The following is a 27938-nucleotide window of genomic DNA, read 5'->3' as shown; positions in this document are numbered from 1 at the left end:
GAACCACATGACTCGGTAACTTCAGAGGTCTTTCTCAGCCGTCCGCTGAGCCAACAGGAGCAGTGCAACAAGGACGCCCTTTGTTTTCTTCACTAACCGGACACCGCTATACGAGGAAGACCTGCTGAACCGCACCGTGAGTAAGTTTTACTTTTAAAACATCCAAACAGCGACGCTGTAAAGTGCGCAACATCAGGGTGTTGGAGGTGGCAATAAAACGAGACAGTCTGATTTCCCTTTAATAAAACATAAAACTTGAATCTGAAGTTAAGACAAAATTATTAGAGAGAAAGATTTGTGACAGGGTTCATTACAGTTTCACTGCAGTGAAGCATTAACCTGCCTCACGCCTGTACTTTCTTACTAAAGGTGTTAAAGTGTTAAAGGTGGCACTGAATCATGGAGCCTTCTTAGTTTTTCACAGGACAGTAGTTGTGTGGAAAAGTCATTTTACAAAAGTATAAACGGTGCAGTTTGGTGCACATGATGTCACATTAATTCAGGGATGTAACACTGATGTTGTAAAACGATTCTCTTCATAAGGCTTTATAAAACTTATAAAAGCTTTATAAAAAAACTGACAGTTTGTTTCCTCTTTTTTCTGATGATGTAATAATGAGTATTACTGTAGTTGTCATCATTATTAGAAAACCATGTTGGGACAAAACATTAACACAACCACTAAGCACACTGTTACCTATTCTAAACACAGCAGTGACTTCATCAGTTCCTCTTTGCAGCTGTTTTTGTGTTTAATAGAACAAAAGCAGATATTGCAGTTCCGACTCTCTGAATTGGGCCATGTAGATTAAAGTGGAGGAGACCCTGGTCAGGAGCAGCAGGTGTTGTGCTCCTTAACAAAGGCACCAGTGAACTGATAAGAGGCTTTGCTTCTAAATTTAGAACGAGGACGGCTTCCTGTCCACACCGTGTGAGCAGTGGTGAGTTTCAGCAAAGTTAACTTGTTTTCTAATTGGGAATTAATTACATTTAAACTCCTAAATAAATACACAATTTTAGATTCTGGATTTGCTTTTCGGATTTGGGGAATTTCATCGCCCTGCGACAGCCTGGCGACCTGTCCAGGGTGTACCCTGCCTCTCACCCTAAGACAGCTGGGATAGGCTCCAGCACCCATGACCCTGAAAAAGGATAAGCGGAAGAGAATGGTTGGATTGACGGGAACTTCATCTAGTTTTTCAGCTATGTGTCCGTCCTGAAGTCTTGGTGTGTAAATGAATACAAACAAATCCCCAAATCACACACTGTCATGGTCCTCGGTCAGTTGTTTTCAGTGTTTTGGACATTCCAGTTTCGGTTATTTATCAAGAGATGGTTTTTTATAATGTTTAGGTTATTTCCTGTATTGATCCTCATAGTGAACTTAGTCCAGTTATTTGTTCCAAATTCTTCCCTCAGTGTTTCTCCCTCTTGTGTCAAGTCTGTTAGGTCAGACATCACTTCCTGTTTTATAGAGAGCAGCATGAACACAGTTGAGCAGATTGTGTGAATCTTCATTGTAACTGCATTTTGTTAATAACACAGTTGTTGCTGGAGGAAGAACATGGAACGCTATATTAGATATTAGCTGATAAAAGTGTGATTAGTGGTCTGTGATGTGTGGAGGAAAAGAGTTACACAGCAAGTACATAAAAGAAAATTAGATGTATTTCATTTTATATGCTAAATGAGGCTGAAGGAAGATAAATGTGCCTTTAAGAAACATTTTAAGAATTATAAGAAACAACTCTTCTGAACACTGTGCAAAGGGGTCTCGGGATTAGGACTGCAGATTGATTCAGAGGACAGCTGCATTATTACGAACTTTTGAATTATGGACATAAATATTTTGTACTTGTAAATCAGACTGTCTAGTTGTGAAGTGAGTTTTGTAACCTTGTGTAACCGGTGTGATTCTGCGTTGTGTCTGATAAAAAAGGTAAAAGAAAGAAAAACCTCCAAGTAAATAATTTGCCCACTCCAGCTCCTCTCCCACAGGGGAATTGTAGAAAAGGGGTGGCATTTATTTTTACATTAAACATAAAGTATGCATTTACACGTAACATATTTGACATAAGATAAAACAAAAAATATCAACATGAAATCCTGATAAAAAAGGTAAAAGAAAGAAAGACCTCCAAGTAAATAATCTGCCCGCTCCAGCTCCTACGACCAAATACAAACAGTGGGGAAGAGGGTTACCTCAACCCACCACAACTTCCAAGCTAGCAAGGAGTATATATTCATGCTAGCATTTATGGCGCCTAAAACACACTTATGATACATACATATTACACACTTATAACATCTAACAAAAACAGGCTTAATAATGACGATAATTGAACTAAAATCGCAATCAGAAACATCCAGGTGGCTAAATATGCATTATATGTGTGTTTTAAAGTGTTGGAAAGAAATGACACCCACCTCTCCCACAGGGGAATTGTAGAAAAGGGGAGAGGCAAAAGGGGTACACTGTATTTATAGGGTTGCACCAAAGAAGAAGAAGAAAAGAATGAGGAGGGGCTCTAACTGATAATGAACATAACTACAGGCTTGGAGGTCCTAAAAGTCAGGTATAAAAGGAGCAGTTTGGGGGTTTAGAACACATTTTGGGTAATTATAACAATGTGATTTATGACCCTGTTACACTTGTAAACCAAAATATGTAAAAATGCGTGTAAAAAAGATTTGTATTTGTAAAAGATAATTAAAGAAGTTACAAGTTGTTTGGTTAATGTCTGTTTACGGGTAGAAAGCAAAAAAATATGTGTGAAGCTCCGTGTTCAAGTTCCCTCGCATGCTTGTGAGTTTCAACTTGCAAGTACGAATTTTGACAAGATTTTTCTTCCTTTCAGCTGATTGGTCGATGTCAAGTTGTCAGGCGTCACACTGTAGAGAGAGAGCGAGTGGACCCAAATGCAGGACTCGCAGGCAGATTGAAGGTGTGGATGGTATTTATTAGTGAGGCTGGACGGACATAAGCTATCTGAAACTGAAAGACTGGCTGACTGAAGTAGACCTGGAAACACACCCGCGGATTAGACGATGACAAGATGAGGAGCTGAGAGAAACCGAGGGGTTAAATACACCGGCTAATGATGGCAAGAAACAGGTGCGTACACACAGCTGGACTAAATCTAAATAATGACACAGGAAGTGGAACATACACACAGTCCGAGGCTAACACAATAAAACAGGAAATGTGAAAACTAAACAGTGACAAAGTCCAATACTGGAAACACTGATAAGAACCGTGGCGCTTTACTGAGCTTCAGGCCCTGGAAGGGTAATACAATTTAAAGATGGAGGACGGCGACAGCCATTCTGTGGTGCAGATAGGCATTATTTTATGGTTTGGTTCAGGGGTCAGCAACCTTTAAGACCCAAAGTTTCCACGGAAAAGAAAACACTGGGAGCCGCAAATACTTTTTAACATCTAAAATGAAGATAACACTGCATACATTTTTACCTTTATGCTTTGTATAAACAGCTATAAAGTGTTGCTTATGAAATCCATGAAGTGCTACAAAGAAAATTAAATTTTATTTATGCAATGAACACATTTTGAACTCTTAAAAAGAAAGACATCCAGCTGAAGGTCTCTTTTAAATGAATTACAAAGCTGAACTGAAATTGTCCATGTAGTAAACAAAAAGTGAGCCGTCATTCTTACATCACCTTTGGGCTTGCCCTGAATTTTACAAATAATTGGAAAAAAGCATTATGCTGCTAAAAAATGGTTCATGTGTATGGTGGGGTGTGGCCTGCAGGGCCTCTGCAGGAGAGGTGGATGCACCTGAGCGTCATCCGCAATCACGCCTTGCCACCTTAAAGTCTGGTCTCTCTCTGCTGTTGTGTTATGTGTCGGGCTCTGTGCTGGAAAGCTAAAGCCAGCTGTATGCGTACAGCAACCGTGTGTGAAAAGTGGTCAAAGAGAAGCAGAAAAGCAAATTCATGCAAACATCGTCAGGTCTGCCATGATATGTTTGACATGGGACTTTTGCTCTTGAACCTCTGCGCACAGCGTCTGCAGACCGAGGCTGTATGAAGTCACTTTCATCTTTACGCAGGACTGTGAGCTGTCGTCTGTGAGGCGTGAGCGGTTTTTGTTTTTAACATAGTTCATGGTAGAGAATAGCTGCTCAAATACGTATGTGGATCCGAAGATCGACAATCCACAAATTAGGCATTGTCACGTTTGCCAGGGCAAGCCGTGGGGATTTTATTTTTTTCAAGATATTTCAAGATCACGATAATCTTCCAATTTAGAACTACAAGTTAAAAAAGAACTAACATAAATAAAATACACTTCAGCTAAATACTACTGTTTGGGTCCTTCATCCTGCCTGCAACACAGCACTCGCCATGACAGCAATAGTGATATGTTTAATAAATGTAGCCTGTTTACTGCTCTGGAGGCCAGGATGACTGAATTGGAAACCCAGCCTCACACTCTTGAAAAACCTGTAACTATTCAGGCCAGAGCAGGAGACAAGATAAACATGAATTCCATAGAATTATAATTGACACCTGGATTCACTTTTCCAAATCAATATCAGACTGTCGTTTTCTCTGGTTCCCTGACCAATCAGACCAGGAGTGACATGTTTGGCCACTAGGGGTGGCTGTGGCTCAGGTGCTAGAGCAGATCAACTGCTGATTGGAAGGTTGGTGGTTCGATCCTTGGCTTCCCCAGACTCCATGCCAAGACGAGCGTCCCGACCCCCTGAACCACGGTCTGGGTTAGTTTGCCAATTATCTATGAAGCCCACATCGTTTCTGGGACACCACTCAGCCAGCCAGCAATTTAAGGAGAACATGCAGCTAAACATGACTAAACATGTCACTCCTGGTCTGATTGGGGATTACAGAATACATGCCCCTTATTTTGTAACGTATCCTGTTAAGTTACTCTTAATATATTACTTAATATATTGTCATGCTTTTTGCAGCTACATGACGGTACTATTGCTGTGTGATTTGTTACTATTACTGAAGGTTACTCGCCACACCAATACCAACTAGACTTTTAAATCTTAATATAAAATGAGTAACAGCCGGGTGGACATTAGGTAAGGCTGCACTTTTGCAGTGATCTCATATAGAAAACTATTTCTGTATCAGTAATATGTTTTCTTTTTGTCTGCTAATAATCATGTGGATCTGAACATGATTATTAGCAGATAGCAGGTTGCTAATGCTACACATCAAATCTAAAAACAGCAGGTTAATACGTGGAGATAATCCGATCAAAAATGATAAGATTATATTTTAAATATTTGTTCAATTCTCTTCCAAACCCCAGCTTTCTACAGTAAGTTTTGAGTGTTTACTACAATAAAAAACATTCTATAAAATGTTTATTAAGAGAGATTAAGCTTGTATTTCTGTCATATATTGTGCCTAACTGTAGGAAGCTTATTAGTCAAGTCACCTTTATTTATATAGGACATTTAAAGGACATCAAGTATCAGCTAAAGTGCTGAACAGAAGGATAGTATAATAATAAAAAAAGAATTAATAATAATAATAATAATAGATTGCATTTATATAGAGCTTTTCGAAACCCTCAAAGCACTTTACAATTCCACTATTCATTCACTCTCACATTCACACACTGGTGGAGGCAGCTACAGTTGTAGCCACAGCTGCCCTGATGCAGACTGACAGAAGCGAGGCTGCCATATCACGCCATCGGCCCCTCTGGCCATCACCAGTAGGCGGCAGGTGAAGTGTCTTGCCCAAGGACACAATGAGCGAGACTGTCCGAGCCGGGGCTCGAACCGGCAACCTTCTGGTTACAGAACCCCCTGAGCCACGGTCGCGGTTAAAATAGATAAGATGAAATCATTATAGAAAACATTGTGAGACATCTCACTTATATGTATGTAAAAATATATGTGTACATGCAAATATGCACATACATATACAAAAGTCTAAACATTTACACAAAAGCACACATAGGTGAACATAAAATACATGTATACGTACACACATGCAAACATCATCCAATGAGATAAAGACCAGAAACAGAATAAAAGTGTCAGAGAGATCTGAGATGAGACGTCCTGAAACAGACACGTGAAAGTGCTTAAAATGATCTTTTTTTTCTTAAAAAAATCGACTACATCATGTGTCATTGTTTTATGTCATGTGTAATTTCCATTGCAAACATTAATCACAGTTAAGTTAAGAGGGGATGGCGGTAAAAGCTCCGGAGCTGTGACGTCATCAAGTACACTTCCATTCTTGTAAAGGGATCGCAGTGTGTTCTCGGGAAGTCCGGACACCTGTGTAAACTTATCAAGTCCAGACAAGCGAGAACACGAAATTTATTTCAGCGAAGGGACTGTATTCTGAATATTACCTATTTAAACGAATACAGTTAATCATGTTTCGTATTTTAAATGCCACCTACTCTAGAAATGTTATCAAATGGTGATAAATATCTGTAAAGAACGTGAAAATGCAACATTGTAAAAAAGATCACATGCTGAGGCTGGTTTAGTTTAGTGAGAGAGTCAAAAACTAATGTGTCACTTATGTCTGCTAAATATGAACACAATGACAGCAGACGTGCTGCCATGTGTGCACAGACAGAGAGGACCAATGTGTTTATTTGGTAGCTCAATGAAAGGCTTCAGTTAGATAAAAATCTGTGTTCATATTTGCAGTTTTGTCTTCTTATACAATATTGGAAATTTTAAAAAAACAAGCAAAACATTTCAGGAAATAGTTGTGGGTGTTTTCTTGGTTTGAGTACTACTTAAACTCTGTTTAAGTAGTACTCAAACCATAAAAAACTCAAACCATAAAAAGGCTGGAGCGAGCCAGGGGGCCTCCTCCTCACACGTCCCCCCGGCACGGGTAGCTGGCTTTCTCCACTCCCTCTGCCCTACAGCCAGGTGATCCTCCACCAGGGTGACCTCAGCCTCCAGGCTCGTTGGCCGACGGAAGCGCACCCATCGGATCATCAGAGCCCCCTCTGTTGTGGCCTGGAAGGCCGCCAGGAAAACCTGCGTGTCATGGTCTCTCTGAACTGGTGCATAGTCACCGGCAGTTGAAGGGGCAGCGGCAATGTGGTGACCCCAACCAGCCGCTCCAGCACCTGATAATGAGGATGATTTGCTTTTATTTGTCACTACCATGTTACACGTACATGTTACCCACAGTGAAAATGGACCCCTTCCAACATCCCGCAGGTGTCCAGCTGATCCCTCAGGCAGTCGCTTGCTTGCTACGCATGGCCGCCATCTCCGCCAGCATCTGGGCCAGCAGCTGAATTGGCTGCGCAGGCAGTGCAGGCTAAGGTCGGACATGATAGTGTGGGTTTCAGCACCACTCTGAATGATCCAGAGTCCACACGATGCTCAGGTGACTGTTTACTTTTGCTTTATTGAACACAAGACTCTTTGGTTCTGCACCCGTTCTCAGTTAGGCCAGCTTTCCAGTCGACCTCACGTTCCACTCCTCTTTCTTCTGCTTCCCGGCATCACTGAAGAAAGGATGAGACTTCATCAGGCAAATGACTTCCCCCTGCCCCCTCAGCCTCCCTGGCCTCAGCCTCCTTGAGCCCGCTGCACCACCCCTCCCCTGCAGCGGTGACCAAAGACTACACCCCTGCCACAGCTGGATGTTAAGTCCTTTAATTCCACTTTTGGATACAGATAAGCCAGGGAATGTCAATCTACACAGTGTGTAATGTTCTTTCAAGGTTATTAAACACAAGAAGCAAACTGACTGATAAAAGACATGAATCCAAAGGAGGAAACAGCTGATAGTCCAGGTGAGTTATTTCATGCAATGTCCACAGAAAGTATGGAGAATGGAGGAAAAGCTGACTTGAAAGGTTGGCAGAGCTGTCAAGAGTGGAGGGTGACATTCACTAGTTTGTCTTCCAAGTATAAGGAGTCAGAGGATGAGCAGGCAGGTAAACAGGTGAAACGAGTATTCAGAGTATTCAGTACTCCAAAGAAAACAAACCAGTTCTATCTTTTATCAAGAAATAAAGCCACTCCTTCAGCCACCAGGTAGGTGGAGCTGGTCTTTACCTGCTGTAGCAGATGAACAGATATACAGTATTGGGGAGTAACAGACTAAAGCATACCAGCGTTACGCATTTAAAATACAAAATATGAGTAACTGTGTTCCATTACAGTTAGTGCTTAAATAAGTGATAATCAGAATACAATTACTTTGTTGGCAAAAATGGATTACACGGTGGTCTTTTCCCGTTTTATATGTTAGGCTATCCCCTCCCTACTTTTGGGAATTCCACACTGGTGGAAACCCAAACAAAACACACAATAAGAGGCTCTAATGTAAGCGTCCTGCTAATGTTGATGGCTTCAGTTACACAATGAACCCGGAGCCAGCACAAACAGAGCCAGCATGGGCAGGAATGTTTTTCTTACTTGAAGATTCCGACACCACTTCACATTTAAAGAAGAAAGGGAGGGGCCATATCTACCGTGCAATGCAAACTCTGTTCGTCAGAAATCAGAGGTGAGTATCCAGCTCAGCTCCAATGAAAACAAACCAGTCTAAAGGAAGTTGGTGAGTCTTTTACGGAGGAATAAAGTTGCTCCTACAATCAGCAGCTAAACACTGGGGACGAGGGAGGGAGAAGATGTTGAAGGAAGAATTACCAAAGAAGCAACCAGGGCTGAGTCTGTTACTGAACTAAGTTGGCAGATATTCTACTGAAGACGGGGTGGTGGAGCTGGTCCTTGCATTTTGTGACTACTGAAGATAACAAGACACAGGTGGTTTGGCTGATTAAGGCTGATTAAAGGGACTCTCCATAGCTGGACTGGCCATCGGCCCACCGCCTGGTGTCGATGCTTTTTTGTTGCCTTTCTTCCCTTAACGGTATAAACAATGAGAGGTGGTGGATTGGCCAGATGCTGGCAGATGTGTAAAAATAAGTCAGTTGTTTGGTGGTGGCTATGGCGGATCTTCCACAGAGGCAGCAGGTGGATGAGGGAAAGGGGAGGCAGGAGGAGGAGAGACCCGAGGCGGCCGCCGGTCCGAGTGTCAGGTGAACTGAACTTCAGGTAAGAAGTTGTTAGAATTTATTTAATATTAATTTCTAGTATCAGCTGATGTTTGCTGGAGCCACAGCTGTAAAGCTGCTGGTCATGATGTCGGTTTGTATATGTGGTGAGCAGTGTTGGTCAAGTTACTTGAAAAAAAATCAGTAACTAATTACGCCTTGTAATCGGAAGGTTGCCGGTTTGAGCCCTGGCTTGGACAGTCTCGGTCGTTGTGTCCTTGGGCAAGACACTTCACCTGTTGCCTACTGGTGGTGGTCAGAGGGCCCGGAGGCACCAGTGTCCAGCAGCCTCGCCTCTGTCAGTGCGCCCCAGGGTGGCTGTGGCTACAATGTAGCTGCCATCACCAGTGTGAATGTGTGGATGACTGGATGTGTGAAGCACTTTGGGGTCCTTAGGGACTAGGAAAGCGCTATACAAATGCAGGCCATTTACCATTTTACTGATTACTTCCCCCCGAAAAGTAATCCTGTTACTTTACTGATTACTTATTTTCAAAATTAATTAGTTACTTAGTTACTTTTAAAAACATGATTTAACCTGGATAGGTGATAAAGCAATAGATTTTTCAGCTCAATTCTACTTTTTCTGCATAATCCGTCATATAAAATGTAATCAAACGAAAAAGTTTTGTTTTGTTGAAAATGTTTTAACTTTATGCATCAAGCATAAACACTCACTCTTTAAAATAGATACAAGTAAAACACAGCAGAAAATAAATAAAATCAAAGTCTCAGCGGTTCTTGTAACGCGTTACTGCCCATCTCTGCTGGTGAGAAGGAAACATGAAGATGAAACCAGGAGATGTCCTTACTGAATCATCAGAGCTGAACAGGTGATGGAGAAACAGGTTTACCTTTTAGGTGACATGAATGAGCTGAAGGGAAGTTATGAACTGTTTCTGAGAGACAAATAACACCAGGATCCTTTTCTAAGTAGCTGACAGCTGGTAACTGTGCAGGGGCGGGTCTAGCAAAGTTTTGCCAGGGGGCCAGGTGGGGTATTAACAGGGAGAGGGGGGCACAAAGAAATACTTTTCTTTCTTATTCTCATTTAAAATGTCTCGCTTTTATTAAATATTATTAATTATTATTAAATAATTATTTATAATTGTATTAAATAATTATTTAATACAATTATTAAATAATTGGCTGAATCTTACAACAAAGTTTTCATCTGATCTAAAATGTATAGAAATCCATTATTGTACATAGTAATTATTTTTCAGAGTCCCATCATAATTTCTTCAGAAGTAAGTACTGTATCTGATGCCAGTATTTCCCCACATCTTCTAGATTCTGTACCAGTATTGTGTGTAAGATGGCATCAAAAAGTCCATTAAGCTTTTTTCTTTCTCGCCTGTCTTTCTGTCTCCTTTCACTTTTTGAAGGTTGCCATGTTAGAAAAAATATTTTGCGCTGCCATGCTGTTTATTGATGTGGTAAATGAATAGTTTATGAAAATATCACCAAACCTGTCATTTATTATTTTTAATATTCAGTAATGGTCAAGTCTCACCTCTAGTCTTCTCTGTCTTACTGTCAGGTTTCCACCACGTGTTGTAGATAGTTCAGGAGGTTAACTCGACCAAGCAGTCTTTGGGTTTTGGCTAAGTACTGTTTAGAATACCAGAACAGGGAGGATGGTGTAGGTTTAAGTTTATTAAATTGATAAATATACACAAACAAGACCGTATACATCACTGTCACAGTGGCGTTTGTTTTAGTCAAAATGCCTGGGCTGATTTCTTTTGTCCCCGTCCAGCCCTGGGACTCATCCTAGGCTAAGAGAGAGGCTTAAACACATGAAGCAGTGATGGATCATAACAGTTACCTCAAAGGCAGCAGAGGCACAGGTCACCTAATCACAGTCGGTCCACATCTGTTGGCTCCCTCACCTGCCGAATCCCATTTTCCCATTTTTTTAAGAGAGACTTTTTTTCTCTATTGTACGCTAAACTTGTTAAATCAAATAAACTTGTGGTCTCTCTATTCTTGGTGCTAAGCGGCAGTGAGACCAAATCAGGAAAGTGTGACAGTGATTAGTGGAATTTTGTGTCAAAAGGTATTCGATCTTTTTCAACACTAAGCCCCAAAATGTAGACTAAGGTAGCTTTTACTGATTAGGTAATAAGGTAACTTTATGCTGACGTTAAAATTAGGTGTAGTGGGCAGCCACCAGCTATAAGATTGCTTATTCTCTTAGGGAAACCTCCAAGAAGTTATGATGAGGTATATCCCAGACAAGACTGTTGTGATGAAACGTTTCTCCCTCTGAAAACACTGAATCAACTTTCTGGGATTTTCTTACCAGAGCATGGATCAGGGTGATACATTTTACACATTCGTCCCAATGTTTCTTCAACCCTCTGCTATATTTTTAGTTTTAGCAACAGCCTGTTAAATGCACAGCTGCACTCTGAACATTACACAACAGGAATAAAAACAACTTTTAGTTGAGTCGCGGTCTCCTATTAAGAAGGCAGATTTAGAAGATAAAGATTCTGATATATATTTACTGATAAGTCTGTCTGAGGTTCTGTACAGTTAGTTTGCATTATTAGTAATGCTCTTCGCCACATTGCAGACTTTATTCAATTCAATCACCAAACCACATAAACAGTTGCATTAAGGCACATTCGATTGTACGGTTAAGTGCCAGCAGAAACAGGCTTCCACAGAAGAGCAGGCGGAAGGCTCTGCCTCCCATTACTACGTCTACCTGGGAACCACAAGTAAGCCAGCAGTCTTAGAGCAAAGTACACTAAAGAGGCGATACAGTACAATGAGTTCTTGAAGATGAGATGGGTCCTTTTAGGGACATCATAAACTTTTACTTCTTTTGATAAACTTTTGATGGATGGAATTTATTGCAGTCACACAAATCCTAACCGCGGAGGAAAGGAGTTCCACTAGATCACAGCAGGTTAATACGAGAAAATAAGATGTATTCAATTCAATTCAATTCAATTTTATTTATATAGCGCCAAATCACAACAAATGTCGCCTCAAGGCGCTTCATAGATACAGAGAAAAGCCCAACAATCATATGACCCCCTATGAGCAATTGTGTATTGTGTGCACACTGCTGAGAAAAAGAATCTGAGTTGTGTTTTTTTTTTTGTAGTTTTACATGAAAATCCCAGAATTATTGAAGAGCAATATGCGGGGCTCGCCTATAAGCTTGAGTGCAAAGTTTTACTGAGACAAGGTTTTGGCACAGCTTTGCAACATCCACATCATCATCTATCTCCTGTCTTTAAGCAACAAACAAACAAAAAAGATGTAGCTATCACAGCAGGCATAAGACATGATTTTTGGGGCTTTAGATATTATGAAATTTGCAATAAACTGTGTGGCACAGATTTTGTAGTGACTCATTTAAATATTCTCCTCTTTACAAATACATGTCATAAGGCCATGTAGTTGTACTCCTCCTTGCGTTAGTAAATCTGGCCTAATTTTTCCGTTTTCGACAAATTTCCAACCTTTTTAATAATCATTGTCCAAATGACCTGCGGAGATTAGATTAAAGGAGTAGAACGTGCACTTTGTAGTTTAAATATGGCGGATATCCGGCATCACACTGTTAATGAGACAAGCGCAGGGTCTTTCGGATTTTCAGAGCATTTTTCCTAACTCCTTATCAGTTCTCTTACCACCTTTCCTAGACTTGGATTTGTTTCCCTCGAGGTCAAGGAAAAGCGATGGGAACGAGTCTTTCTTTTTGCGGATGCCTTTCTAACAGCGTCACCCTGTGACGTCAGATATGGCGAACCCCCTTCACCAAGCTAATGTCAATAAAACAAAGCGAAGCGGAATAACGCACTTAATAAAAGCACGCAGCCGGATACAACGCGGAGCCGCTTTTACAGGCGACATGACAAATTCAAACCTGTAGTCTGAGTATGTGTATAGTTCATCGGACGGGGTACAGTGATTTTTATGAACGGACCCAGACCCCCCGACCCACTGCTCGGCACCCACGTCGACTAACGCTAATACCCTTCACGGCTTGCTCACGCTCCATACACATGAATGCTTTTATTTTGATGTTTCCCGGAAGTACGCCACATCCTCTGTTCTTTTCTTGACTCTACTGTATTCTCATTATCAGCACAATAGGCAGGAAGGTTTACAGCTGGAAGAAAGAAAATTTCGTTTTACGTCCTCGGAACTAAACGGGCTTTCAGCCCAACAGGGACGTATTCCGGCCCGTGTCCCTCCGCGGGGCTGATCCGGGTCCACGGCCCGATCAGTGGATCTGCTGCAGCTGAAGCCTCCGAGATGCTCCGAGCTCTCTGCAGCTGCACAATAACAGCGTCACCGATACCGGCCTGGGGACACAGCTATGATTTTCAGACGGAGAGCCAGGTAACTTGAAATAGCTAGCAATAGATGTGAGAATGGAACAAGTGGGCACAGAACAAGATGCTGATAGCAAAACCATAACGGGTTTATTAGGATGGAGAGACTGTGGTGTGCAATGGGCGGCGCTAGGCTGCGATTTCGCAGAGACATAGGGGAAGGTGTGGGTGTAGGGATTCTTCACACGCCAAGTCTTAACATGGTCCCAAGTTATAGAACCATATATAGCGTATACAGCCTCTCCCTCCAACTCTGCGTGGGCATTTCAGACTTGTAATATGTGGTGAACAGGGTGGTGGCTGCTGCCCTAATATTAATCTCACATTGGTCTGCAGAAGTGATAATCAGACAGAGAGGCAGTGTGATCAGATCTGATCAAAGTGAACAGTGAAATGCACAAATCTATTTAGAGGAAGTGTGATTCTGTTTCAGCTGTCATATGACACACCACACTATAACGTGCCTGACTGCAGTGTTATGAATCCGTCTGGGTTTGAATGTCAAATTATCATAGAGAACTAGTCCATCACATATTAGGAGAGTGTCAGAAGATTATTCTAGTCATCAACGCCTCCAAGTCCACTCAAGAAGTTTTTCCCCAAACTTTTCCAGTGTCCCATTAGCCCATTAGTAACTGGGTTACTTGAAATAGTAATATACATCAGTATAAGACTAAAATTAATTATTGGACATATTTAACTGTAGAGGTTTTTTTTTAAATTAATTATTTAGGGTTAAATAAAAAAATAAAGTTAATAAAGATGTTTTAACAGTACAAAGCTAATGTGGCAAAGTCGACAAAGTTGCCTTTATACTCTGAAAACAATATTGCTGTAATAGTGCGAATGGTCTCTTTCTTTTTCTGTTCGCCCAGCTAGATGGAACAAGGCATCCTGTTAAGTTGGATAGATATGAATATGAGCCTGGTTCTGTTGGAGGTTTCTTCTTGTTAAAGGGAGTTTTTCCTTCCCACTGTCGCCAAAGTGCTTGCTCATAGGAGTCATATGATTGTTTTAGTGTCTACCTTACAATATAAAGCACCTTGAGGGGACAGTTGTTGTGATTTGGTGCTGTAAAAATAAAATTGAATTGATGTGAATTGTATGTTATGGTCTTTACACAGAGCCCCTCTCAGCTTTAAAGACCCATGGGAAGCTTTGATAAGTGTATCAGCTCTTTATCAGTATAATAAAAAACAAAAGTGAGGAAATACGCTTCCTTTCAACAGAGTTGCAAGGTTGTTTTGGCAATATGTAGCAGCTTATTACAAATAAGCATTTTACTACTTAGCCACTTCCTGTGAGTGTTCCTTTGTTATCAAACACAAAAAGACCATGCCAGTTGTGTTCACGCTCTGATGACACCTGTGTGTGATTCCAAACCAATGAACACACATCTATCACAAATCCTGTTACATTGATCTGTTCCAGTGTGATTGTGTGACAGCAATCGATGTCACTGAAAAACAGACTGGTACTGTCTGAAAGTGCTATTTCATTTTACAGCTCACTACAGGGTGATAATATGTAAAAAAAAAAAAAGACTTTTTATTGATGTATATTTTTATCCCTTTTCTAGTGCTGTTGGGTTTTTATTTAAATGCTTGATAATGGAAAGTATTGTCACACTTACTGTTTAAGATGGGCAAACCCTTTTAATAATTAGTAGTGCCAACTATGGAAACACCATAGACATCAATAGACATTAGGGCTGCCACGATTAGTCGACCAGTCACGATTACGTCGACTATCGAAATCGTCGACGACTGTTTTAATAGTCGACGCGTCGTTTGAAGCTTTGTAAGATCACAAAAGACGCAGGAATAAGTAGTAGGATTTAAGAGTGTAATAACGGACTGAAACAGAAGATGGCAGCACTGCATGTACAAGGATGCCAGCTGCTGTTAAACCTCGAAGAAGAAGAACCTGTGTCCGGTATCGTAGCTGTGTACAAATTCATCCTTCGCAGGCCACATTTGTTGGCCGATTACGTTACAGCGACGTGACAAATGTCTAAATTCGAAGACTCTGACAAATGCGGCCGACAAATGCGTCCTCCTTCTCCCCAGATTTGAAGGATGGGTGAATCCTTCGTGGCCAACCTATCCCAGAATTCATAGCGTGGCCCAGACAATTGCAGTTTCCAACAATGGTGGCAGCTACTTAGTTTTAATATTACTCTTATTATTCTTTCTGGGTCACAAAATAAACTTTTAAGATATTTTCAGGCGATACTGTAGCTGTGTAAACTTCAAATATCTGCTCGGTTTATCAAGACACCACATATTTGCAAAAGTGCTCCGACGTTTTCTGAGACGTTTGGCTGAGATTAAAGTTACAGTTACAGACATCAATACATGCATGTTTACTATGAACAGATACACATTTGAACACATTTTTAAAAAATCTTTATTACATATACACCCCATTATTTTAGGTTTCACAATTACCTCATAATTTGTAACTCATAATAACATGTTTTACTACACAAATATGTATCATAGAATAGAGGACACTGGTATCAGAGGCAGACTGGTACATAAAAACACAGCATAAACAGGGAGGAACCCTCCCCCGTCCCCCCTTAGGAATTTTTGGGGAATGAATTCATTGGAGATGGTGCAGCACAGTACAAAAATTTCAAGGTGTCAAGAGTTTCACTCTCCAGTGGGCTGACTCGAGAAGAGAGGCGGTTGCCATGGTAAAGTAGAGAGGAGTCGTCTTTCTTCTCATTACAGAGACAAGCCCCCTGCACAAAGTGTAAGGGGAAACATGAGCCAGACACCAGACCAAAGACCAGTAGGGAGGCCAGGTTTAAACTGTGACCCCTCCCCAACTTTTTCAAACCAATCACATTCATGCCTTGTTTGTGCCGCATTATAAAAAACTCTTATCAATAGCGAGTGGCAGCCTTTCCTTGTTCGCTAGCCAAGGAAAAGTCCATGGTGCTATGTAAAATTAACTTGAACCTTTAACTGATTAGTATTTAAATTTTGGTTAAAAGTATACTTTGAGTTTATTCATCTTCTGTTATAAGAATGAACCGGACAACAGTACCTAAGGAATACAAGATCTATTTTCAGACTGGTTTCCTTCCCGAAGATACTTAAGTCGTTTTTGTTTTATGACTCATCCAGCTGTCCCCGTCTCTTCATGCCTTTTCTCCTCTTCAAATCCTATCCTGTCACTTTAATGACATTATCTTACTGTGTTTGATTCTTCCATCCACCCACCCACCCACCCATCCATCCAACCGTCCGACTACCATCCATCCATCCATCCATCCAATCGTCCGACTACCATCCATCCACCCATCCATCCATCCATCCAATCGTCCGACTACCATCCATCCATCCACCCATCCATCCAATCGTCCGACTACCATCCATCCATCCATCCGTATTGCTCTCTTTCCACACCTTTCCCCTTCTTTTTCTGTATCTTCCTCTTCCACTGACTGCTTTGGGCTCACAACTATGTGCATCATTCATCCATCCTTCTCTTCTCCTCACAGGATGTTGCGATCGCTGGTTTGTGGTCGGCTGGGTCCAGTTTGGATGTGGAAAGCGCTGCTATTCATTGTGGCCATTGCTTTTGCCACCCAGCTGCTGGGAATCATCTTCAACAAGAGGTATGGTTTTGCTTTTTCAATTTGAACTGCATTGGAGTTTTACATTGTTGCGTCATAGTTAGATTCATTTCTCTCTATTATGAGGAAATTATGTTGGCAGTTCATGGACAACTGTGGGCTGCCCGTGTTCCTATAGAGTGGGTTTTTGTCACATGGTAACAGTGTCACAAATATGTGGTAGAGCTGGTACAACCATTGGATGTTCTTTTTTCGTCCGTCTGTTAAGAAAAGTGAAGTTGTACAGACCTAAAGTGAAACAGAGCTTCCGCTGAAACAGCTCTCTCTACGTTTCATACTAACTCAGCATAAACTAGTGTGTAATGTTTTTGTCCTTGTCTCATTCCTGGTCAACTATTATCGCGCTAGTCCCTGTTGACTTGTCAACCAGTTGGCAGTAACTGACAAACAGCATCATCCATGTCGAGCAACATGCAGACTACAGCATGGGAGTATGTTTGCAGTGGTTGAAAACCCCCTCTCTGTAAGCTCTACATAGGCAAATACATGCTCAACAATATTGCATATAGCAATATTTATACTATAATACAGTAATAGTAAAATAACAGCCACACCGCTAGATGCTGCTCTGGGTTCATTACATGCAAAGCGAGATATTTCAAGCCTTTATTTGTTATAATTTTGATGATTATGGCTTACAGCTTATGAAAACTTCAAATTCAAAAGCTCAGCAAATTAGAATATTGGGAAAAGGTTCAATATCGTAGGTTCAAAGTCTGGTTCATGGGGAAGACTACTGACCTGACAGTTGTGCAGAAAACCATCACTACAGCCTCCATAAGGAGGGAACGCCTCAAAAGCTAATTGCAAAAGAGGTTGGATGTTCTCAAAGTGCTGCATCAAAGCACATTATTAGAAAGTTCTGTGGATTAAAAAGGTGCACAAGCAGCAGGGATGACCTCAGCCTGGACAGGATTGTTAGGAAAAGGCCGTTCAACAGTGTGAGGGACTTTCACAAGGAGTGACTGAGGCTGGAGTTAGTGCAACACACAGATGGATCCTGGACATGAGCTTCAAATGCTGTATTCCTCATGTCAAGCCGATCCTGAACAACAAACAGAATCACCTGGCTAAAGAATAAAAGAGCTGCTCTGTTAATCTGTGGCACAAAGTCCAGTTTCTAGTGGGAGCAAATTTTGCATCTCATTTGGAAACCGAGGTCCTAAAGTCTGGAGGAAGAATGGAGAGCAGTGTCGGTCAAGTCAGTTGAAAAAGTAATTAGTTACTAATTACTGATTACTTTTCCAAGAACGCAATCCTGTTACTTTACTGATGACTTATTTTCAAAAGTAATTAGTTGCAAAGTTACATTTTAAAACCATGATAAACAACCTGAATATGTAATAGAGCAACAGGCCTTTCAGCCCAGTTCTACTTTTTATGCATAATCCATCATATAAAATGTAATCAAATGAAAAACTTGTTTTGTTAGTTTTAATCTTTTAACTTTATGCATCAAGCAAAAATTAAATAATATGCGACATTCTGTGACTGGAAGAATGTTTAACATTTAAATCTATTTTCTGCATCCAGCACATAAAATAAAATAATGTTTTGTGTTTTCACTCTTTCAAATAGATGCAAGTAAAAACAGCAGAAAATAAATAAAACCAAAGACTCAGCAGCTCTTAAATCTATTGTCACCTGTTTAGCAGGAGTGGGGCGGGTGGAGGTTTGCCCACAGCGGTCCTGTCAGTGGGAGGATCCGGGGGGTTCTCTGTCACATTCCCGTGGGAGCATGCTCGCTGCTCGCTGCTCGCTCAGAGTTGAAGTTTAACGTTTCGGTGTAGAAAGAAGTTTTCTTCCCACGCAGAGTGTGCAGCAAACGCTGATGTTTTTGTCACTTTTTACAGAATCAAACTCAAAGTAATGTGATTACTTCCACGCTTTAAACGCTGCATGGTCGTGCTCTCTCCATTGTTGATCTGCAAACATCTGTTGCTCCCATGTTCACGTGACCTGAACGGGCTTTGCCAAGAGAAAGATGAGACACATGAGACCGAACAATGCAGAAGAGCCGAAGGCTGCTATTGAAGCATCCTGGTCTTCCATAACACACATATGTACATATGTATGATTATACTATCCAGGGTTTTCATAAGTGTAAGCCATGATCATCATAATTATAACAAGTAAAGTCTTGAAATGTCTCGCTCTGCATGTAATGAGTCTACATTAGTTTCACCTTTTAAGTAGAATTACTGAAATACGTTTTTTGCACCATATTCTAATATTTCAAGTTTCACATGTACATGGTATAACAAGCCTGTAAATCAGGGGTGGGCAATTCCAGGCCCCGAGGGCCGGTGTCCTGCAGGTGTTAGATCTCACCTTGGGTCAACACACCTGAATCACATGATTAGTTCATTACCAGGCCTTCAAGACATGTTGAGGAGCTAATTTAGCCATTTAGATCAGCTGTGTTGGTTCAAGGACACATCTAAAACCTGCAGGGACACCGGCCCTCGGGGCCTGGAATTGCCCACCCCTGATTTACAGGCTTGTTATACCATAAATGAATGTGCCTCCACACTGCGCCCCCTGGTGGATACACAAGATATTACCACCGGTTTTCCTAAATGCTGCTTTTGGGACGTTACCACCCATGGTTGCATCGTCCAGGTGAGGGTATCATTACAGCCACCCATCAGCTGGCAATTGGTCAGAAATCCGTCGCGCGCCCACCCACGGTCCTGTCAGGGATGAGACAGCCATTTTTAAAGTGGCTGTATCTGTAAGGCTAGTCTTCAAAGTAGAGATAATGTCTGTCTCCTGAACCCTGGTTCCACAGAACAGGGACATGAATGTTGTGAAATACTGTTGTTCTTGCTGTCCCACTATTACCCAACTATTGAGCCACAGCTGCAGGACAAATGCTACCCAATCACATGCTTCTCATTCAGTTTGCTATTAATAATGAAGAAATCATTGCTGCTGCTTTCTTGGAGTATTTGTGCCTGTATGAAATGAAATCCCCGTGCTACCACAGTATAGCTTTGAACATTTTGGCTGTGATGTGTCTGTGTTTATGTAACATCTGCTTAGAAGGAAACCATCCAGACAGGAATAAAACTGAGTTATGAAATCAGTTCAAAGCTCATATGTTTATACTTCTTTAAGACATTTTAACTTTGCATGAAGTAAGGAGTTCGGTTCAAAGTGTACTCAGCAACTGAACTGTCTGTTTGTTGTCCTTTCTTTTACATTTCCTGTGAACAGCCACATCAGGTCTATCGGTTGAGACAGTGTGATGCTGCTAAGCTGTTTGGTTTAAACATTATTTCTGATGTGGGGTGAAGTAAGACTAAGAATTGATTTGCATTGATTGTAGAAATGTCAATACTATCATATTGTGAGTAGATTTGAGTTGTGGTAAAATCCCAGAGATGTTCTGAATAATAATTATTTACAGTTTGCTCCTCTCTTCCCACTCGTCCAACAGCAGTGCCCAACCAGCTGCTCACTCCATCTTTTCGTCCCCTGATGCCCAGGGGCCGTCTCTGGGCTCCTGTCAGCCCCACACTCACATCATGTTCCTCAAGACACACAAAACAGCAAGCAGCACAGTGCTCAACATGCTGTACCGCTTTGGAGAGGAACGCAACCTTCGCTTTGCCCTTCCACTGGGCTACCAGCTGGGGTACCCACTACCTTTCAATGCTCACAGAGTCAAAGGTTATCGAGGTCCCCGAGCCACGGAGTTTCACATCATGGGCAATCACATGAGGTTTAATAGGCCAGAGGTAAGGCTGACAGTAATGACTGAAAATGGTTTGATAATCATACAGCAACCTGTATAATCCTCCACTGTTCAGATTTCCAACATGGCTGGACATTTTAAAGAGACTCATTTTATAGTTTATATATAGAAAATGAAAGTGTACAAACTCATACAGATGTGACATCAGTAGCCTCAGCCATATAATAAAAAGTGGCAGAAGATAATCTGTAACAACTAATGAACAAAATACACACAAAAAAAACACAGAGGTCATTTTGTGGGCTAAAGTGATGTTCATTTAGAAATTACAGACACTTATCTCCATGCTGAGTCTGACTTAACCGCCTGGTTGTAGGAGGAATGCCAGCCCATCTAAACCTTCAGACTCTTAGCAAACTGAACCCTTCACCCATCACTAGAAGGTCCCAGTGGGGTTGGTTAGCCTAACTCTGCCGGGCCGTGCATTAGCACTATTTGTCATTCCGGCTAATCACCAGACTGCTAGTGTAAATACCTGTAAATACCCGTGTCAGCAAGCCAAACCCTCTGTCCAGATTGAGCATGATCAGCGGTAGAATGACATCAGCATTCTTAGTTTTCATGTATTTTTGTATTTTGTTCTTTATTTAGGCCACGGTTCCTGAGTTGCTCTGTTAAGTTGTTCCTTATTTGAGTTCCCCTTGTGACTTTTACCCCCTGTGTGTCCCTCTGTATCTGTTAGCCCTCGTCTCCCCTCCTTGTGTTTTATTCCATGTTTCCTCAGCCCGCTATGCCTGTGCTCTTTCTCTCCTCCTGTCTGCACCTCTGTACTTCCTGTTTTACTTTGACAGTCTCCCGTCAGTGTTGTGTTACTCCTGCCGTGTCTTGTTATGATGATCTGTGTCAGCTGTGTTTCCCGTGTGCTCCCACGTCCCTCGTTAACCCTCTGTGTATTTATGTGCATGGTCGTGTCCAAATTCATGGGCTGCATCCTCCTGAGGACCCGGCCTTCGCGGTCTACGTGGGCCGGGTCCTCAGAAGGCCGGGTAGGCCGGAAGTAAACAGCCGTGAAATTGGACGGTCTAGCCTTCTGAATAGCGTCACCGCTGTCTCGGTGGAGTTTAATAAACTGTCTGCTCCTTGCTATCTAAAATATAACAGGACACTGGCGTAAATTCTCGACCGTCTCACACTTCTGTTTAATCAGTTTTCTGTTTGACGTTTAGTCAGCTGTGTGAAAACCAAGGAGGAACCCACCCGGGGGATTACTCGCGAACAAACAAAACACTGAAAAAAGCCCAACAATAACATTTTTAGGTTGTCTAAGTGACTTATATATTACGTTTAACCCGAGTAGCGAAAGTCCGCGGTGATCTGAACATGATGTGCCGGGAGTTGTGCCGTTCTCGGCCGCATCAGTAACCCTCGAGCTCCCGGCGAGCTATCGAGCTGCTGGGTAGCAGACGCCTCCGAAAACGTCGAAGCACTTTTGCAAACATGCGATATCTTGATAAACCGAGCAGATATTTGATGTTTACACAGCTACTTTCTCGCCTGAAAATATGTTAAAAGTTTATTTTGTGACCCAGAAAGATTAGTAAGAGTAATTTTAAAACTTAGTAGCGGCCGCCATTGTTGGAAACTGGAGTTTGGCTGGGCCGCGCTATGAATTCTGGGATATGATAGGCCACGAAGGACACACCCGACCCATCCTTCAAATTCGGGGAAAAGGAGGACGCATTTGTCGGCTGCATTCGGAGGAGTCTACGAATTTGGACAGCCTTCGGCGCGTCGCTGTGACGTAATCGGTCTACAAATGCGGCCTCAGGAGGATGCAGCCCATGAATTTGGACACGACCCACGTCTCCCTCAGTTCGGTGTCGCGCCGTAAATGTCTCCTCCCCGAACCTGTGTGCTTTTCTGTGTTCCCTCGGTCTTCTGTTAGCATTCCCAGTTTAGTTCTGTTTCTTTGTGAAGCCTGAAATAAAGCGGTGATTTTGAGTTCAGCTTTTTGTCTCCGTGAGTTTTGCGTTTGGGTCCTCATCTGCCTTCACGCAGCCAGTTTATGACACAGAGGAGCTTCTGTTGGTTTCATAATTAAAACAATGGATAGTTAAACCGTTACTGATGTCAGACAATACGTGATACTACTGCAGTAGTATCGTTATTTGTAACTGTTTCAATTTTTGTCTTTCAGGTGGAGAAAGTGATGCCTGCAGACACGTTCTACTTTTCTATCATCAGGGATCCTGTCGCGCTGGCTGAGTCCTCTTTTGCTTATTACAAAGAAGTAGCTCCTGCCTTTCGGAAAGCAAAAGGCCTGGGCGACTTTGTCGACGACCCAAATAAATACTATGACCCTCGTCTTCGCAACAACCACTATGCCCGCAACCTGCTGTGGTTTGATTTTGGCATGGACAATAATGCTAATTTCTCAGTGGAATTAGCTCAGCATGGTGAGGCCATGATCCGCCAGACATTCAGACTGATTCTTGTGTCCGAGTACTTTGACCAGTCTATGATCCTGCTGAGACATGCCCTCTGCTGGCCCCTGGATGCTGTAGTCTCGTTTAGCCTTAACGCTCGGCAGCAAAAGCCCAGCAGCAACAGCGTAATGAGCGGAAGCTGGGTCGGCAAAGCTGCCGTGGCGGCTGGCGTCGGTGCTAGAGCTGGACGCTCACAAGGCAAGATGTTGCCCAATCTGTCGCTAACGGATCATCAGCGGGAGAAGCTACGCCAGTGGAACGCCTTAGATTGGTACCTATACAAAGCCTTCAACCGCACGTTCTGGGAGGATATCGACAAGTTTGGTCGTGCCCAGATGGAGCAAGAAGTAGCTCTTCTCAGGGTGCGGCGGGAAATCCTGGGCCGGGTTTGTCTGAAGGATGGTGGAAAGCCCGTAGAAGCATACCGGATACGAGACAAAAATATCCGACCCTTTCAGAGCGGAGTAGTAAAGATTCTTGGATACGAGCTCCAGCCGGGCCTCGACAATGCTACCAGGACGGCCTGTCTGAGGATGATTAGGCCCGAGATCCAATACAAAGATTTGCTGGATAGTAAACAGTTCCCACGGGCTGTCCAACCCCAGCTGGGACAGCAGGGACAGGGACTGCTAGCAGCTGGTGGTGCTTTTGTAAGACATGATTCATCTAGGACAGGAGAGAAAATGATGATGGGAGAAGCTGAGATGGAAAGAGAAAGAGACTGGGATGGAAGCCGTATAATGAAGAGTAACCAGACTTTAAAAGGAGTGCGAGAAAAAGAAAGATTGAGATAGTTTAAGGTGAGTTACATGTTACCTTTGATTTGTGAGGGGAAACGGACCAGAGACGCCTGAGCCAAATTTAGTTTACATGTGAGAAGGAAACAAGCTTCTCTGCAGCACTTCCAGTTTTCTTTCTTTTCCTGAACACACTCTCTGCTTTGGTATGTTTTCGTCGTTGGCAATTACTCCCAGTGACCGTCTATTTTATTAGTGGAACTGCATTTTCTTATTGTGTTAATGCTTAAATTAAATAAAAGGTACAAGCTGTCCCAAGGTTACAGAGGAGGGGTACACCGCTCGGGTGTTGTGGCTGATCCGACAGTTTAACGACACAGGCGGGAGTTTGTGAAAATAAAAACATCAAGACGGTCTCGCTGGACAGAGCACTGCAGAAAACCAAGATTTTAGGTTTGTTGTTGCATTAACAGCTGTTATTGACTTCATCAGACAAATGATCGCTTCCTTGCTCAACTCTTTTTTTGTATTTTAACATACAGACTGTTTTTTTACGTGAGCTTGCCTTTAAACACGGCTCGGAGACAGTAAATCTCATCTATAGGAGAAGTCCGCAGATAGCAGCTGTGGTGGTACAGGTACATCTTCCAGGTGAATTTTAAAAAATTCACTTTTAGGCAGGATTTTAAATGTTTTGATTTACATCAGGTTTGTGTAATAATTTTTTTTCCCCCAGTGAAATTAAGGTAGTGCTTCAAAATAAGTGCCTGTGGGCGTGTCTCCTGAAACACCACAGGCTTGTTTGTGCTGTCGAGTGGCGAGTCTGGACTCTAAAAGCTATTTCTGGATTATGAGTTTCAGTTTTCTGCCACAGTTTGTTTACATTTAGGAAAATACATCTTTTAGCTTTAGACTAAGGTTGCTATATTGTTTCAGATCCACACTTTCAGCAACATTAACCACGTCTTAGGAACCTGTCGGGCAGAAAGCTTATAGCTCGCAGTGACTCACAGCAGTCCCAGTTTCATTTTGTCATTGACCTCCATACTGAGGTCCAAAGTTACATCGGGCAAGTGCAGGGCCAGCATGCTTACCTTTCCCTCCTTTCTGAGGACGTACCTGTGGAAGGAAAGTAGAGTCACAGACCATATTAGGAGTTTGTTAGCAGGTAAAGTGCTAAAGCTAGACGACTGTTTCAGTTGTGTCACCAACTGCTGTCCGTACAATCTAACACAGACTGAAAACAACGTTTCTTTGATTGCATAAGAAGTGTCACAGAGTGGGGTCACTGACAGTGTTGACCCTGCCTTAGTGAGGTCATCCCTGCATGCGAGGTAGCACAGGTGACAGACGTGACTGCATGCATATACATGAAATATGCATGCGCCACTTTGTTTTTAAAGGAACCTCCTTACAACAGGTTGTTTCCTAGATCGTAGGTGTTCGTTCATTGTTGAAAGTATTGAATTTATTGCCCAGTGTCAAACATTCGATCGTCTTGTTCTCCGTCCAGAGTCGGCCACCCTACAGTGTACATCTGGTCACCTCAGCAGTGGCCTGTAAGGGACATTCAGGCATACTGTGTTTGAGTGGCTACCTCCTCTGATGAAAGGATATTATTCATCTTTTACAGTCAGTCTGTTTAAAGAGAGTCAAAGGGACGACTAATACTGAACAATGTCTTAAAATCAAAGGGACATAAAGTGTTTATTTCCCTTCACTCAGGAAACCAGTGATTTCTTTTAGTTTACTCTGAAACTCTGACTTTCTCTTCATTCATAAATAAGCCATCGTTAACAGTGAAACTCTTGACTGCTTCAGGAGTGTCATAGTCCTGTCTGGGGTCTCAACAACATTATTTCAGTCGCGCTAATTAAAATGTGCTCGATGTTACATCCAGAAAGGTCTCTGGAGTTCAAGCCTGCGCAGACGTTTGGAACGACGGAAGCTGCTTCTATGTTACAGCAGCAGCAGCGTGTGCACGGCTGCTACTTTGTTACAACAGCAGCAGCGTGTGCACGGCTGCTACTTTGTTACAGCAGCAGCGTGTGCACGGCTGCTACTTTGTTACAGCAGCAGCAGCGTGTGCACGGCTGCTACTTTGTTACAGCAGCAGGGTGTGCACGGCTGCTACTTTGTTACAGCAGCAGCGTGTGCACGGCTGCTTCTATGTTACAGCAGCAGCGTGTGCACGGCTGCTTCTATGTTACAGCAGCAGCGTGTGCACGGCTGCTACTTTGTTACAGCAGCAGCAGCATGTGCACGGCTGCTACTTTGTTACAGCAGCAGCAGCATGTGCACGGCTGCTACTTTGTTACAGCAGCAGCGTGTGCACGGCTGCTACTTTGTTACAGCAGCAGCAGCGTGTGCACGGCTGCTACTTTGTTACAGCAGCAGCGTGTGCACGGCTGCTTCTATGTTACAGCAGCGTAACTGAAGTAAATGGTTTCCTTTCCCGTGGTTTTCCTGGTTCCCAAGTCACGTGGTGTTGACTTCACTGAAAGAGACCATTCTGTCTTTTGCACCTGCCGGCTTTTGTTTAGATTTCGAAGAATATCGCTTCCTTATTCTGCTTGTTCATGTTTTACACCAGTAACAGCTAAACATTCAAAAAATTACACAATATGGATTTTTTTTTTATCATAGAGTGCTACTACATACTGTAACATAAGTGTCCCTTATATTTTGGTTATTAGATAACTGTGACTATTATATCCAGGTACATTTGTCACTCTCTGAAGGTTAGTGGTGATAAGTCCTATTTACACACAGCATACACGTCGATACTCAATCGCTGACAAATGCCAATCAATTCTTGCCAAAATGGACTACAAACAATTAATACACTGAAAACCCCGTCATAATGTTTTTGTGCTTTTCGAGCGCCCTTCTATATCAGCGGTCTCCAACCTTTTTTGCGCAACGGACCGGTTTATGCCCGACAATATTTTTATGGACCGGCCTTTAAGGTGTCGCGGATAAATACAACAAAATCAAACTAGTACCGGTACCGAAAAAAAGAAGATTTATTCATAACACACGTGAAAAGACCCAGGAAAACCGAGTTAACAATAAAAACGATAACAAAATAATGCTGAAAACTATACATTTCACACCTGAGCCTCAACTCTCGCGGCCCGGTACCAAACGACTCACGGACCGGTACCTGGGGACCGCTGGTCTATATGATACCACAGTCGTGTCATGTAATCAGCACAGTGTAATAAAAAAAATACTTTATTAATGCTGTGGAAATTTCTTTATTACACACTTAATTCCAATATAAATATGGAAGATGGCAAATAAGTTGAAAAATGTAAAATAAGTAAAAATAAAATGAGGTGAAACATTTTCACATAAATAAATAACAAAGTTAAACCTGTTTGTTAAATTCAGGACAGTAACTATGTTGTCACCTCTGTCTGCTCATACTTTTTATTGGTGTTTAAACACGTGTGTGTGTGTGTTTTATTCCTTTTAATTACACTCCATTAAAAACAGCTTCTGGTACTAAAAGGTAGCAGAAAGTCAAACTTTGCTTCCCGATCTAGGATAAAGCTTTATTTGAATTTTCGCAAATACTGTAATGTGACTCATTTTGTAGCTCGTTTTCAGTATTGAAGTTCCATGTTGTACATAGCGGACAAGAGCGGTACAGGTCAGAGTAAGAAGCAGCGGTAGGTGGTGTGATTTACCTTCTGTCATGCCCACTTCGCCAGCGATCTCTATTCAGCCACTCTCACAGCCCACAGACAGGACATTTCACAGAGAATTCCTCATCCAGATGTTACTGAGCAGGCAGAGCAGCTGCAGTATATGTGGCTACGATCTTACTTGAAACTGTATTCTGTCGGAAATTTGTAGTAGATCACGCTCTTTGTGTGCATCTGTTGTGTTTGTTTTCTTGTACTAAATAATTAAAAAAATCTTTAACTCTCCTTCGT

At 42.2% G+C, this 27938-nt stretch overlaps 1 protein-coding gene across 4 annotated transcripts; it reads left to right on the top strand.

The window, feature by feature from the left end:
• On the top strand, positions 1-27932 carry gal3st4 (galactose-3-O-sulfotransferase 4). Of its 4 annotated transcripts, none has more exons than XM_085146230.1 (5): positions 1-136; positions 2859-3115; positions 16937-17053; positions 20514-20814; positions 22969-27932. In XM_085146230.1, exons 2-5 carry the CDS (start codon positions 3099-3101, stop codon positions 24049-24051), a joined length of 1518 nt encoding a protein of 505 aa, XP_085002356.1. In that variant the 5' UTR covers positions 1-136; positions 2859-3098; the 3' UTR covers positions 24052-27932. The 4 variants fall into 4 exon arrangements, with proteins under 4 accessions (XP_085002356.1, XP_085002375.1, XP_085002365.1 ...); XM_085146239.1 differs by lacking the exon at positions 1-136 and adding an exon at positions 155-941; XM_085146249.1 differs by lacking the exon at positions 2859-3115.
• The last annotated feature ends 6 nt before the right edge of the window (positions 27933-27938 follow it).

The sequence above is a fragment of the Neolamprologus multifasciatus genome, chromosome 3 (genome assembly GCF_963576455.1).
Source record: "Neolamprologus multifasciatus chromosome 3, fNeoMul1.2, whole genome shotgun sequence".
Lineage (NCBI taxonomy): Eukaryota > Metazoa > Chordata > Actinopteri > Cichliformes > Cichlidae > Neolamprologus > Neolamprologus multifasciatus.
Note: the sequence above shows the minus strand (reverse complement) of the source record. Positions and strands in the feature narration are given on the sequence as shown.

What these genes read in the sequence shown, in the direction of transcription:
- gal3st4 (XM_085146220.1), top strand. Translation starts at nt 13,407, where the DNA reads ATGATTTTCAGACGGAGAGCCAG. An exon ending in GGAATCATCTTCAACAAGAG is followed by an intron (nt 17,054 to 20,513) that starts GTATGGTTTTGC and finishes CTCGTCCAACAG; the next exon opens with CAGTGCCCAACCAGCTGCTC. An exon ending in TGAGGTTTAATAGGCCAGAG is followed by an intron (nt 20,815 to 22,968) that starts GTAAGGCTGACA and finishes TTTGTCTTTCAG; the next exon opens with GTGGAGAAAGTGATGCCTGC.